Below are 13,234 nucleotides of genomic sequence, written 5' to 3'. Positions count from 1 at the left end.
GAATGCTGCAGAAAACAGAAACAGGAACTTTGTGAGAAGTTTGATTACCTGTATGGCATCTTGGAGGAGAGGAAGAACGAAATGACCCAAGTCATCACCCGAACCCAAGAGGAGAAGCTGGAACATGTCCGTGCTCTCATCAAAAAGTATTCTGACCATTTGGAGAACGTGTCAAAGTTGGTTGAGTCAGGAATACAGTTCATGGATGAGCCAGAAATGGCAGTGTTTCTGCAGGTAAGTATCCCTTTGGCCCCTGAGGAAACAAACCAAGACGGTGGGGAGATGATCCTGAATAGTTGTCATCACATTTTCATTATTTTCTGTACATCTCATTTTGATCTATCTTCTCAACCAAAATATATGTGCTTATATCTCCATCTGTTTAAACTATTTCATAAGCATATATTTAAGGGACCATGGCATTGCTTAAATATGAAAGGGTTCTGGTATAAAACAGCAGTTCTTTACAGCATTGAGAAACTAAGCTATGAGATGTTCAGAGTCAACAAAGGAAAGAATTAAATCTCAACACCATCTTTGATGAAAAGAATTTAAGTAGGCTTGTCTTTTGTTTGCTTCCACAGAATGCCAAAACCCTGTTACAAAAGTAAGTAGTTTTCAGTTCATGAAAAAAAGTATACTTTTCATTTTTACCCAAGGCTATCAAACTTAACACAGTGACAAAAAGTGGCAACTTGTCTTTGTTGCAGAATTTCTGAAGCATCGAAGGCATTTCAGATGGAGAAAATAGAACATGGTTATGAGAACATGAACCACTTTGCAGTCAACCTCAGTAGAGAAGAAAAAATAATACGTGAAATTGATTTTTACAGAGGTTTGTTATTCTTCTGACCATTTGGCCAAAATTGCAGGTGTGTGAAAGCATTAGATGGGTTCAGTGGGAGGAAAGGGGGATTCAGGATCATCTCCTCAACGGATGTCAACAACTTTACAAGGATCATAATCCAACGTGAAGCTCTATTTCATGACAGAATCATATAGTTTGTTGACGGTGTTTATTTAGCTTTGCATATCACAGTGCTTATTATAATTCTGGTATTAGGCATTTAACTCTGGGTTGTCAAATATTTAATAATCGATGGTGATTATAATATCTCAACTTCAACCCTACACAAGGTGTGAGCCATAATGATAATAATGTGAAGTGTCATCAGGTGCAAGGTTAAGGATGAGATAAAAATAAAACATAGTAGACACTTGGATTAGACATTGTAGCACTTTCACTTAAACTTTAGAGGGCAAGAAAAGCAATGGGTCATAGAGTAAGTCACACCTGGAAATAAAACTGAGGCTATGTGATCAGATGCACTCAGTGAGTTCTAAACACATCCCTATCATTTGGCCTAGAAATCCCAGGCTTGGAAATTGATCCTGATGAAAGAGTTGAAAAGAGGAGCCCATTTAGATGATGAGATTCCTTGGCTAGACCACTATAATGCCATAAACTTGTATCAGTGCCCACAGATAGAACTTTAGAAGCAAATCTTCAGGATGAATCTTTTAAAACAATCCTTAATATCGTCTCTCATTAATATTGCCTGAGGAAATATTAAGATCAGTGGGTTAAGAAAAGAGTCGTGGCGTTAACTGTGGCAAACGTCAGCATTCACTGAACAAAGAATGTGATAAATTAAACAGGGCCGGTGTTTTCTGACATAGGGAAGAGAGTTGTGTTTCCATTTTATTTGACAGAGATAAATGACAGTCCCAGCCCTCCGGGAGCTTGCAAATGTGACAGAGCATGATAAAAATGGGGACAGCCTCTGGGGGTCAGGTGGATGGTGCCCGGGGGTGAGGACCGCGCTCAGTACTGGCGAGGGGAACAAGGAGGATGGTGATGATTGGAACCATTCTCACAGTTGTCCACATTTAATTAGAAGCGCAAGCCCCCCCGTGGCGTACTCGGGCCACAGTTAAGTGTCTGATGGACAGGATTTCCCCAGCCCTGACCTTAATCTGAGCTATAAATACTGGCCAGTAGTGTTTTTCGTGGCCGCAGTGGTAATCATAACGATATGAAAATGCATTGCCTTACCAGAAGATGAAGATGAAGAAGAAGAAGAAGGAGACGGAGAGGGAGAGGGAGAAGGAGGAGAGGGAGAGGGAGAAGGAGGAGAGGTAGTAGAAGTGGAAGAGGCGGAAAATGTTCAAACAGAGTCATCAGGAGGAGATGGAAGTCCAGAGAAAGGCCTGGAGCCCTCTCCGCCCGCCTCGGAGCTCCAGGCTGCCCCAGAGCCTCCTCCAGCCCTGCCACCCGCTGCCGATGCCCCGGCCACACAGGTAACCGTTCCTGAGCTCCTTCTTACAGGCCATGCACGCGTGCTTCCTTGCTGAACGGCCTGAACAATTTATTCTACCTCAAGGAAAGGAAACTCTATGCCAGACACTTGCATGTGGAAGATAAAAGATTTCAGGGCAGTCGCAGTGTCAGGGAGAAAGTCCTCTAGGTGACTCAGCAGGTTCTTTGTGGTTATAACTGGTTGGCAAGACTTAGTGTCACATGATTTTCTCACCAATGACACCCTCAAATCTGAGGTACTCTTTGGAGACTGTGTGTGTGTGTGTATTGTGTGTGTGTGTAACATGTTAGTTCACAGAGAGCTGATATCATGAGGATTGAGTACAGATGTAGAATAGAGGTTGAGAAATAAAAACGGTTACACTTTCGGAACTTTGAATTTTCTGTAGGTAATAAACGAACTAAACAGAGAACCCATGCTAGTTTATGTCCCTGTTGCTTACCCGGAAACAGAACTATAGCTTTTGTTCCATGGGCAAATAGATGAAGCTTAGTTTTCTGTGTACCTGTCATTTGATGAGATTATGTGTTGACAGAATGGTTTTTAAAAATTTCTTAGGAAATTAGCTCATCCCAGATACTGTACTTGATTGACTGACTTTATGTTTCTAAGATGTCACTGTTTGGTGTTCAAGCCTCTGTACTGACTGCATGACACCTTTAGCAGACAGATCCCAACCTGTTGAGTTTGTGGACAATGAAGACGCATAAAAAAAAAAAAAAGTCCTGGTTTCAAAGTGGATTGGAATTATCTATAGCAATAAAACCTCAGAGAGGGAACTCAGAGATGGAATTATATCCTATGCTCTGTCTCCGTAGGAAACTGGGCTAAAATACTATTTATAGTTCCTAGAATCTTGAAATTCTGGGTATACCAATTGCAGTGAGATCGAAAGGGGTATGGTAACTAAATGAGAGTTGGGTTTGATCAATCAGATCAATTTTCGGTTTTAGAAAAGAGGTTTTGGGGGCCCACATATAACATAAGAAAAAAATTAATGCTGGTCAATAATTTGCCCTTTCTCCCATATCTGATATTTTATAAGCAACCTTTGTTTTAGGCTTCTGCTGTCTGCCTGCCCAGGCCACCATCTAGTGAAAGACAAGCCCAGAAAAGAAGAGGGGGCACATGCAGATGCTGAGACAGAGGGCAGCTGGCTGCATTCTTGCCCTTAGTGCTTGCGGAGGGTGGGGTGAGCTGAAACCTGCATTAGATCTGGCACTGCGCAGAGACCTATCAGTTTTCAAACCGCAAGGGAACTAAAATCGACTGCCTTTTTTTTTTCTTCTTCTTCTTCTTCCTTTTTTTTTTTTTTTTACTTTTGAATGCATCTGTCCTATGAAGGGGGAGGTGGTACCCACTGGCTCTCAGCAGACCACAGAGTCTGAAACTCCAGTCCCTGCAGCAACGGACACTGCGGATCCCTTGTTTTACCCTAGTTGGTATAAAGGCCAAACGCGGAAAACCACCACCAACCCACCTTCCACCCCAGGGAGCGAAGGTCTGGGGCACGTAGGGCCTTCAGGTTCTGAGGACCCGAATGTGCGGAAGGCAGAAGGGGCAGAAGCCGCAGCCAGTGAGAGGGCAGCAGTGAGTGGTAAGGAAACTAGCTCACCTGCGGCTACTTCTCAGGTTAGTGTCGATGCTCCGGTGTCTGAATGCTACCCTCCCCCCGTGCCGCCCGGGGTCCAGCCGGGATGACGGCAAGAAGGAAGGGCTTCCGGAGGGGCAGAGAGAACCCAGGGCCCTGGGCAAAACAGAGGCAACTCACGCCCCCGTGTTGGCTTGTTTCTCCAAGCCTTACATGAAACACAAGAAACACAAATTTGACTTCACTCTGCCCATGCGTGGCGACCTCACAGCTGGCTTCCCAGGGGAGGGGTGCAAGCGAGCCTGGCCCTGAGGCCCGCGGGTGAAAGCTGCTCCCCCTGCAGTGGCTGCCTGGTGTCCCTAGCTCCCCTGCAGAGGCCACTTGACCTTGCTTGGCCTCTTCTGCATCCTCCTTGAGCTTCCGAAGACTAATCACCTGCTTTTGTGTCGTTCCCAACAACCCCTGGGGAACACGTTTGAACTGAGTTCTGTGTCCACTCTGGAAAAATAACCTGATTCATGGGTTCTGGGAGTGTGCCGGTGACAGCTGGGCAAAGATAGTCTTGGCTTAATTAAACTGGTGCTTCCTAAGCATGTGCCCCTGGGAGCAGAAAAGCACAGGTTTTCTTCCTTTAGAATTTTTTAAAGGGTCATTAAATACCTCTTTTTTTTTCTTTTTATAATGCAAGTGTGAAGTCCACGTCTTCTTCCTAACACTGGGTTAGGATGTTTGCATGGCTCAAAGATTCCATAGAAGAAATCTTGCACAATTTCTTCACACGGAAGAATGTTCATGGTTACTCCATACCCATGAGTATTCTTACATGACGTGTGCGTGTGAGTGTTGCTCAGACACGGAGCTGGCAGAGAAATATGCTCCAGTTCTGTGCTCCTGGGTCATCAGGTGATTAGGAACAACAAATAGCATATTTTTCAGAAATCATAAAATTACTCTCTTGACTGTTATCTGCTCAAGTGAACCTCGATTTCCATGAGGTAATAAATGGAAATGATTTTTGGAAAATTCAAAGATGAACATGCTTTTGTGCCATGTATTTATTTTCACAGATGAAAAATGACAAAAATAAATGTTTGGTGTAAGGAAACCTTTTGTGGTTGTTTTTAGGTTAAAAAAAATGGAGTAGAAAGTTTTCTAGAAAATTGATGGGAACTTTATTTCTAGGAAGTCTGTGGGATTCCTTACGTATTTAGTGGAGGTTGAGTCAGGAGAAACTGCTTTCTGAAAACAGTGATACAATGATAACCCGAAATAGGAGAGCGCTCCAAACGAAACAGAAAACTCTATCTAAGTGATGCTGAAAAATATTATTTGTGATAATATCAGTGAAGCTTTCTTCTTGTTCTCTCACAGGAGTTAGCAATCTGCCTAGCACTTTCGGCTTTTCTTGTACTTCACTACATCTGGCGTCAGATTCAGTGCTTGATTTTTACTTTAATGGGTAGGAAATATTTTCTTTTCCCTTGACTAACATCTCGTGTAGCTCTTCCGTAATGTTCCTCTTCCGTAGGCCCAGGGATGGATCTCTCCCCAACTCTGAGGCTCAGCCACCTAAAAAGAACCAAGTTCTTAGACAGTACTCGTGGCCTTAAGGCACCTTCCTGAGGAGAATCGCTCCATCATCTAATCCTGCATGGAGGGGGACCCTGACTCAGAACAGAGACTCCGTGGGCAATTATTCAGTAATCCAGTGGGAGTGGACCCTCCAGAATAGCCATTAGGGGAGGCCAGTTTCAAAAGATGTCCATAATGCTGCGAGGACGCACTGCTCTTAAAGCAGATCGAGGACCAGCAAAGGCCTGATTCAGGAATACGCAGGGTTTCCATTCGATTGTGTAGCAGCATTTCATCTGCCTCACCAGAGAGGAGCCCAGGAGGTGGCCAGGTAACTGCATTGATGGGCAGGTGGACCAGGTGACTTCTAGTTCTTTCTGAACCCTCAGACTCTACAGTGTCTCTCCTGGGAGAGGGGAGCCCTGAGAGAAGGGTGCCATGGGGACAGCAACATCAGGGACATTTCAGCCAGGTGAGATCTGAATGCATAAGGAGCCAGAAGGCCAATGTTCATCTACTGGCCATAAAGAATCAGAACCAAAGAAAAGTCACAAAGCCAGCAAACAGCATATTATTTTTGATATACTTTGATATACTCATGGTCAAGCCTATTCTTGATTACTGTTAGGAGGTTTGCTTAGGGACTGACATCTTACTCCTTTTGCAGCTTTTTGAAAATTATCAGCTTAATGAATCATATTTAAAGATTCAAACCCCATGTGCTTTTGAGTAAATGACCTTGCTGGACCCGAGACCCAGCTCCCTGCGCCTGTAGCTCAGAAGTGATCCGGGGCGACTGGTGCTGAAAGGACTCAGCTATTTCTGGCTTGCTGACTTTTCCCTGGTTGACATTGACTCCTCTGGAAGCTCCAATCATAGCTCCTTTCTGCCTCATTAGCTGCCTGCTCAGCAATGGCAGTAGGCTCTCCATGGGTCCCTGTCTTGTCTATAACCGTGTGTGAGTAGGACCTGCCCCAGTGTCTAACAGTCAGCCAGAAACCTGTGTGCCCTAGAATGTTCTGAGTGTCCTTATCGTCCGCGCAGGTGCATAACTCCTCCTCCTGTCATTATTTGCGGTGAAAAGCAGGGGAGGAAGTATTGGCCATGGACTCAGTGGGGCAAATGGGGAGAGAGAAAACTCCATGCATAATTGGAATATCCTGAATAACTGGATCTGAATAATTGTCTGAGGAGTTCAGTTTATATTCTGAGAATTCAGGTTTGGGGCTTTGTTGCCATATATCCGTGTAATGCTTCCCTGAGGCTGCAGGGGGAGAGTCATGCTTCTTGTCTGCCATCCACTGAGCCCATGTCATGGATGCTGTCATTCACATGCCTGTCATGAGGCTGAGGCAGGTGGGGCGGGGTGGGTAGGGTGAACTGACCTTATTTCAAAGAACCTTGCTTGTGTCATTCCTGGGGTTTGAGAAAGGGCCTTTCACGTAGCGAAGGAAACCTATTCATGATGCAGGACCACTCTTTGATCCCTGCCTGAAAGAGGGTATGGACAGATGGACAGAGATGTCACCACAGCATCAGATCCCCACCCCTGTGAAGGTTTCGCAGGCCTGATTCACCTTCACTACCTCAGAACCCAACTCACTAGATTAATATTTGTCCAATGCAATGTTAGCTTGTTAGAATTTCACACTTCATCATTAGTCTTTCCCTGAACATTTAGGATGTGACACAAGAGTTCTCCTTGATTCACTGGTAGTCTTACCTCTCTTAACAATACGGTCCTGTGTCAGGAAACGAGGTTGCCTTAGAATTTCAGAAGCATCTAAGGATCTTGCTGATCTGTAAACTCACTTCAGCCCCATCAGTGGAACTGCAAACCTTTTAAGAAGGCAAATGTTTCCAGGTGCTTTCCTCATGGCCATTCACACAGTGAAGCCTGCCCTTGCTTTTGCTGCCTGTGATTTCTGATGCCGTATTAACTCTACTTTATCGCATACCTTCTCTCTTCACCTAATTACGTAGGCAGATTATGCGTCAGAAATTGGCCATGGCAAAAAAACAGACGTTGACTCTGCACCGGTGGTGAACCGGGATTCTGCTTTTTGTTAGATCAGAGGTACATGTTGCCTTCCCCACCTTCATTCTCGAAGAAAAACTAATTTCTCAACAAGGTTTGGATTTAGCCCTATATCACACTGTGCAAAGCCCATATACATGACCTGTTTTTGGTTTTTTTTTTTTTTTGGCCGCACTGCAAGGCGTGTGGGATCTTAGTTCCCCCAATCAGGAGACTAGGAATCAAACCCGTGCCCCCTGCAGTAGAAGTGTGGAGTCTTAACCACTGGACCACCAGGGAAATCCCATGAACTGGTCTTTAGCTGCAAAATGGCTCTCTAAGTTCCCACCTTCTAGACCAGGCCTACTCAGGTATGCTCAGTCAATGCAAAGAGAGTTTGGAGGAAACAGCATTTGATCTACTTCATGTGTTAATTTTAAAATTTATTTTTTAAAAACTTGCACCACGCCCTAGTCAACCTCAGAAGACAGGGCAATAATAAGATGGGGAGCACACAGTGATGAGGCCGGCCGCCCTTGGAAAGCAGTCTCTGCGAGCCCCATCTCCTGGGTGATTTCCTTGTCCAACCTGCTTCCTCTGCTGCCCTTCTCTTCCTACCTACTTACATGCAAATCACACCCAAGTGTTAACACAGGGACCATGCCCACCCCCATGGATAACTGGGTATTTTATTGGGCATATGTGTGGCAATTAGATTTTTCCAGAAGTGGGAGCAGCAACAATTGAAAGCCCCTCCGTGTTCCCCTTCCTCCCTTCCCAGTGAGGCTTAGTGGCTTTGGTTGGAAGAATTTATTCAAACCATTTGATGAGAGCTGTACAGGGAACAGGGATTTCCAGAGAAATGTCTCCCTATTTGGTAGATAAACTTGGCAGCTGCTCTGGCTGACATTTGCTCTGGACCATGGCAGCTGCCTCAAGGTCGGAGGACACCAGCCCCACTTCCACCACACACACACACACACACACACACACACACACACACACACACACACACACCCCTGCAGAAAGCCAGTTGCTTTGGAGATGGGGTTGTTGACATTAAAATCTCTGCCACATCTACCTCTGTAAAGAACCACAGTTTATCTAGTTCATCAGAGCATGAAGCTGTAGTTGTCAGAGACCCTAAAAGCTTTCACCATATCATAGCTATTTGTAGTTGCAAGGATAGAATATCCACTTTCCACATTCCATTCTTCAAGTCTGAAAGTAGACAAACAAGTTGGATAGAAACTCTGCTAAGGCTTGGGGCTCAGGAAAGATCAATGAAATCAAGAGACAGGACTTAGGTTCCTGTCCTGTTCCTTCTGCATCTGACTCTGGACATTTAATTTCTTTGAGTCTTAGTTTTCTCATGAGGAAAAGGAAGCAACTACTCTATGAAAGGATTCATCTATTTACACAACATTAGAGAGTGAAAAATCTGGTACTAAGAATTTTATAAATTGTTTCAGGATGTTTTCATTGGGAGGGGTATGGACTTAGGCCTGACACAAATCATTCTGGACGACAATAATAATAATACATTTTCAGTGAAATAGATAGCCCATTGCATTTCTCAAAATGTATTTCTTGCCTTGAGGCTCTTACATAAATCCCTAATTCCCAAACTGTTTCCAAATCTCCTCCTAGGCACCCATTTAGCTGAATGTTTACACAGCTGTGATTACCCTTATAGATGCCATAAACTCCACAAAGTCCATGTCTGAAGTCCACCTAAAGGTACTTAGGCCTCATTGCCCAGTAGAGCAAAGACTTAGAATGTACACAGTAAAGGTAGTCACGGAATATTAGATGAATGAAGAGATGACAGATGATGTGAATTTTTAAATTTACCTATTCTAAGTGTACGGGTCAAGAAGTTTTGACAAGTATGTAGCATTGTGTAGCCACTATCACAGTAAAGCTATAGAGTATTTCTATCACTCCAAAAAGTTCCCTCACGTGCCTTTGCAGTTAATCTCCTTCCTGCATCCCAGCTGCTGTTTTGCTTGTCATTATAGTTTTGCCAGTTCTAGAAGATTGTATAAGTGAAACATCCAATATATAGACTTCTGTGACTGGCTTTTTTCACTTTGCATAACGCTCTTGAGTCACCCATTCGGTTGCATGTATCAGTAGCTCGTTTCTTTTTATTCCTGAGTAGTATTTCATTGTATGGAGATCTTCCAGATTGCTTTCTGTTTGATTTCTGGTTTGATTCCATTGTGGAGAGAGAATATTTGTTATATGATTCCAATCCTTTTAAATGTATTAAGATCTGTTTTATGGCCCCAAATATGAGCTAACTTGGTGAATGTTCCATGTGCAGTTGAGAACCTTGTATTTTATGTTGTTGTTGGGTGGAGTGTTCTATAAATGTCCACCAGGTCAGAGAGTGTTGTTCAGGTTCACTCTATCCTCACTGATTTCCTGCTTACTTGTTTTATCAGTTGCTGAGAGGGGAATTTTGAGATCTATGACTCTCATTGTGGATTTGTCTATTTATCCTTGCAGTTCTATCAGCTTTGCCTCATGTATTCTGAAACTCTGTTTAGGTGCCTATATTAGCATTGTTATATTTTCTTGAAGAATCTATCCCAAGATAAGTGTTAAAAAAAAAATAACTCTTTTTGTGTCTGCCTGCTTGAATGGATACAGAGAGGTCCTCGCTCTCAGAGATCAATACTATTTTTTAGGGTTGGGTAGAGAAGTCAGAGGGCCGATGGGGAGAGCCTGGAGGAGGAAGATGCTGACAATCCCTAAGACGTTCCAAACGGCTGGCCACGGAAGACCTCACGGCCTAAACCCAACACACGGGTCCCCCCTTCCTTTCACAGCCACGCACAGGGCCAGGCATCGCAAAGGCCGCGATGGCTGAGCTGCCTGATGCTTTTAAGTGACAAGGCTGAACTTTACAGTCTGATGATTAGTTTTCACCGGTCTGTGGGGCCCTATTTTTAGTTTAGATGTAAATTGCTTTATGAGCTAATATGTCTGTACATTTTAATGACATGCCTCTGCCCCAGTTCACTCCTTGTCCTGGCTACAGCCCTTTCCATGGAACTGCAGAGGCCACCCTGTCGTGGGCCAGGGACTTCCAACCCTGGGCTTGTCCTCTTGGCTGAGAAGGTCCAAGGTTCCCAACCCAAGTGTTGACAAGAAGGTGCAGATGGTCCTTCCTCCTGTCCTGAGTGTTCCCAGATGCTTCCTATCGAATATATCATGAGCTCAGAGACAGAACATCTGGGACAATGTGGGTTACCCACACCTTTGGGCTCTTCACTCTAAAATAGCAAAAGGGATATGTGGAGTCCAGTGCGGGAAGTATCTCCAAGGAAAACCAGCCCATGGCCATCTTAGTCCCCAACCCAGGTTCTATAAATGTTGTCCTGTGAGGTTATAAATGCGCTCCCAGGGGAAAATAAAAAACATTTCTTAGAAGAAAGAAGGAAAGAAGGAAGGCAGGAAGGAAGGAAGGCAGGAAGGAGGAAAGAAAGACACATGGCACTAGCCAAGATTCTTAAAGCCCAGGGTTTATTTCCTAGAGTCTCAGAAACCAATACATGTGTCCCCAGACCTGAGATCTTATCAAATTTCTCATTAATCCAAGATTCAGTCCCCTTGAAAATATTAATATCTTCTTAAACTGGGATGAACAATAGCCAACGTTCCAAGGAAAAGCAGGTGTGTGGAGCCCTGGGTCCCCACGAGCTGTCACACACAAAAAGATAAAATAATTTTCATGTAAATAACCTTTGAGACCAAATCATTCACTCCGATCTTAAGGGCAAATATCAACTCCGGCTGCCACTAGGGACTGAGAGGTGAGAGATGCCTGAGGCTATAGGTCCAGAAAGCTTCTTTTCTGAGCAAGATTAATTTCACAAGGTATCACAGAACGTTTTAAAGAATAAAGCAGGAGACCAAGAATATGATTTCCCATGAGTGTGACTATAGGTCCTGTGTTCTTTGAAATGATCTATTTAATTTTCCAAAACAAACTGAAATGAATGAAAATTCAACTATGTTCTCTAAATTTAATTGAGGGATTCAGGGTGTCAAATTATTTTCAAATAGAAACCCCTACTGAGAGCAATTGCTTGTGTTTTACAAATTAGGAGATTCAAGCTTATAAATCGAATTGCTGATAAGCCAGGCACCCTGACTATGCTGGAATTTCACTTGGTAAAAATAGAGAGACAACCAATCAGCACTCAGGACTAGCCTACATTTACTGCATAACATTGTCCAGTACTTAATAGTCCCGGAAATTATAAGAAGTTCTGATAATGAAATGCAGGCATTTTTACATAGAAAAAATTTTGGAGTAAGGTTTTTATTTAAAGAAGTCAGTTTTAATGAGACTATTATATGAATATTATTAATGCTTTTTCATTTGTATCCTGCAACTGCAATTTTCTCTTTCTGGGTTTTTTTTTTTTCCTGCTGGGAAAGTGACATCCTAATAACTGTCAATGTGGGGACTTTTCTAGAAGGGCCAAAAAAAAAAAATTCTATACTGCAACTGTAGGCTATATTTCTCAGGATCAAATAGCTTCCTTAGTAAGTCACTTTAATAGGAAGCTAAAATGGATGTATTTGTTTTAAAGAGGGAAATGTAATGTAAATTGTATGTGAGCAGCGTAATGAATTCATTTCCCCTGGCAACCTGCGCCTACAGCTCTACGATTCCTGAAAACAGTAACGCAGGCACTGGGGAGAGCTCTCTGGGGGAGTTGTTATGACATAGCTAGTTGGGTTTTGCTTCCCGTACTTTTTAAATGTTTATTATTCTGACTCTAAGACTCTTGCTAGTGTTGTACATCCTGTGGATTTTTTTCTGTCTTTATTTATGTATCTCAGTGATTTCCAGGCCTTTTCCCCACTACAACCAACAAAGCAAAGAAGGAATCCACCATCGTGAGAAACCAGTGCCACGTGGTAATGACTGTAACTAATGCGCAAGGTCTTTCACAGAGATTCTCTCATTTAAACCTCCCAACAACCCTGCACAGTAAGAACTGTTAAACTCCCTCATTTTTTAGTGGAGGATTATAGGGGATGAGTGACCTGCTCCAAATCATGGAGCAGTTGGGAGCTTGGTGCCCGGTGACCCCTTGTCCACCACCACGGAGTGTGTGCATGCAGTAGGATGGAGGCCATGCCCACATCTAGGAAAAGTGGGTGAATCCCCACTTTACCTGGGTTGACGTGATTGAGGCAAAAATAGTGTGACCAAGGGTTCTCTGCATTGACTCACCACTCATGACACACGGGCATAGAGAGGTCGGTTCTCGGCCTCCACCGCCTGCAGTGACGTGCGCATACATTGCAAATGAGTGCACCAGTCCTTCGGCTGCACCCCACGCTGCTGACCCACCTGCCCCCCTGTCTCTGACTTCCTGGGGTGGAGTCAGCCTGTCCCCTGAGTCTCACACGCTCAGCAGCACTCGCTGCCTCTTTTCTCCTTGGCTTTATGGTCTCAGCATAACCCATAGAGTTACTTTGAGCCAATTCCTCAACCATCCCATGTTTTCTTGTCCGTGAATGGGGCATAGCAATACCAGCAGCCTCCCACAGCTCTTGAAAACCTGTTTGCCTGTTTCCCTCACACAAGGCAAAGAAGTCCCGTTTGTGAGGAATTAAAGATCTAATTAGCATCCTTTGTAATTCAGCTCTCCGTTCAGAAAGGCTGAGAACACACATACTCTGTGCTGGACACACAATGTCGGG

The 13,234-nt window shown here is 43.9% G+C and overlaps 2 protein-coding genes and 1 long non-coding RNA gene across 7 annotated transcripts in view; 1 reads left to right on the top strand and 2 right to left on the bottom strand.

Annotated features, from left to right (window-relative positions):
* The window catches only part of LOC309615376, a 515,886-nt gene that overhangs the window by 264,818 nt on the left and 237,834 nt on the right, over positions 1-13,234 (bottom strand). The window lies entirely within an intron of this gene.
* CRH (corticotropin releasing hormone) overlaps positions 1-13,234 on the bottom strand; it is a 435,535-nt gene that overhangs the window by 216,902 nt on the left and 205,399 nt on the right. The window lies entirely within an intron of this gene.
* Positions 1-13,234, top strand: part of TRIM55 (tripartite motif containing 55) — a 42,031-nt gene that overhangs the window by 21,689 nt on the left and 7,108 nt on the right. Inside the window, exons 5-10 of one of the 5 annotated variants that reach the window (XM_082364828.1) lie at positions 1-234; positions 585-607; positions 711-835; positions 2,060-2,301; positions 3,666-3,918; positions 5,284-5,371. In XM_082364828.1, the coding sequence (XP_082220954.1) occupies positions 1-234; positions 585-607; positions 711-835; positions 2,060-2,301; positions 3,666-3,918; positions 5,284-5,371 (965 nt within the window). Of the gene's footprint in view, positions 235-584; positions 608-710; positions 836-2,059; positions 2,302-3,665; positions 3,954-4,600; positions 5,018-5,283; positions 5,372-13,234 lie in introns of those variants that run through there. The other 4 variants (XM_082364825.1, XM_082364826.1, XM_082364824.1 and 1 more) reach the window with 4 other exon arrangements.

The sequence above is a fragment of the Balaenoptera borealis genome (genome assembly GCF_965194805.1).
Source record: "Balaenoptera borealis genome assembly, chromosome: 17".
Lineage (NCBI taxonomy): Eukaryota > Metazoa > Chordata > Mammalia > Artiodactyla > Balaenopteridae > Balaenoptera > Balaenoptera borealis.
This window is presented reverse-complemented; position numbering and strand designations above follow the sequence as displayed.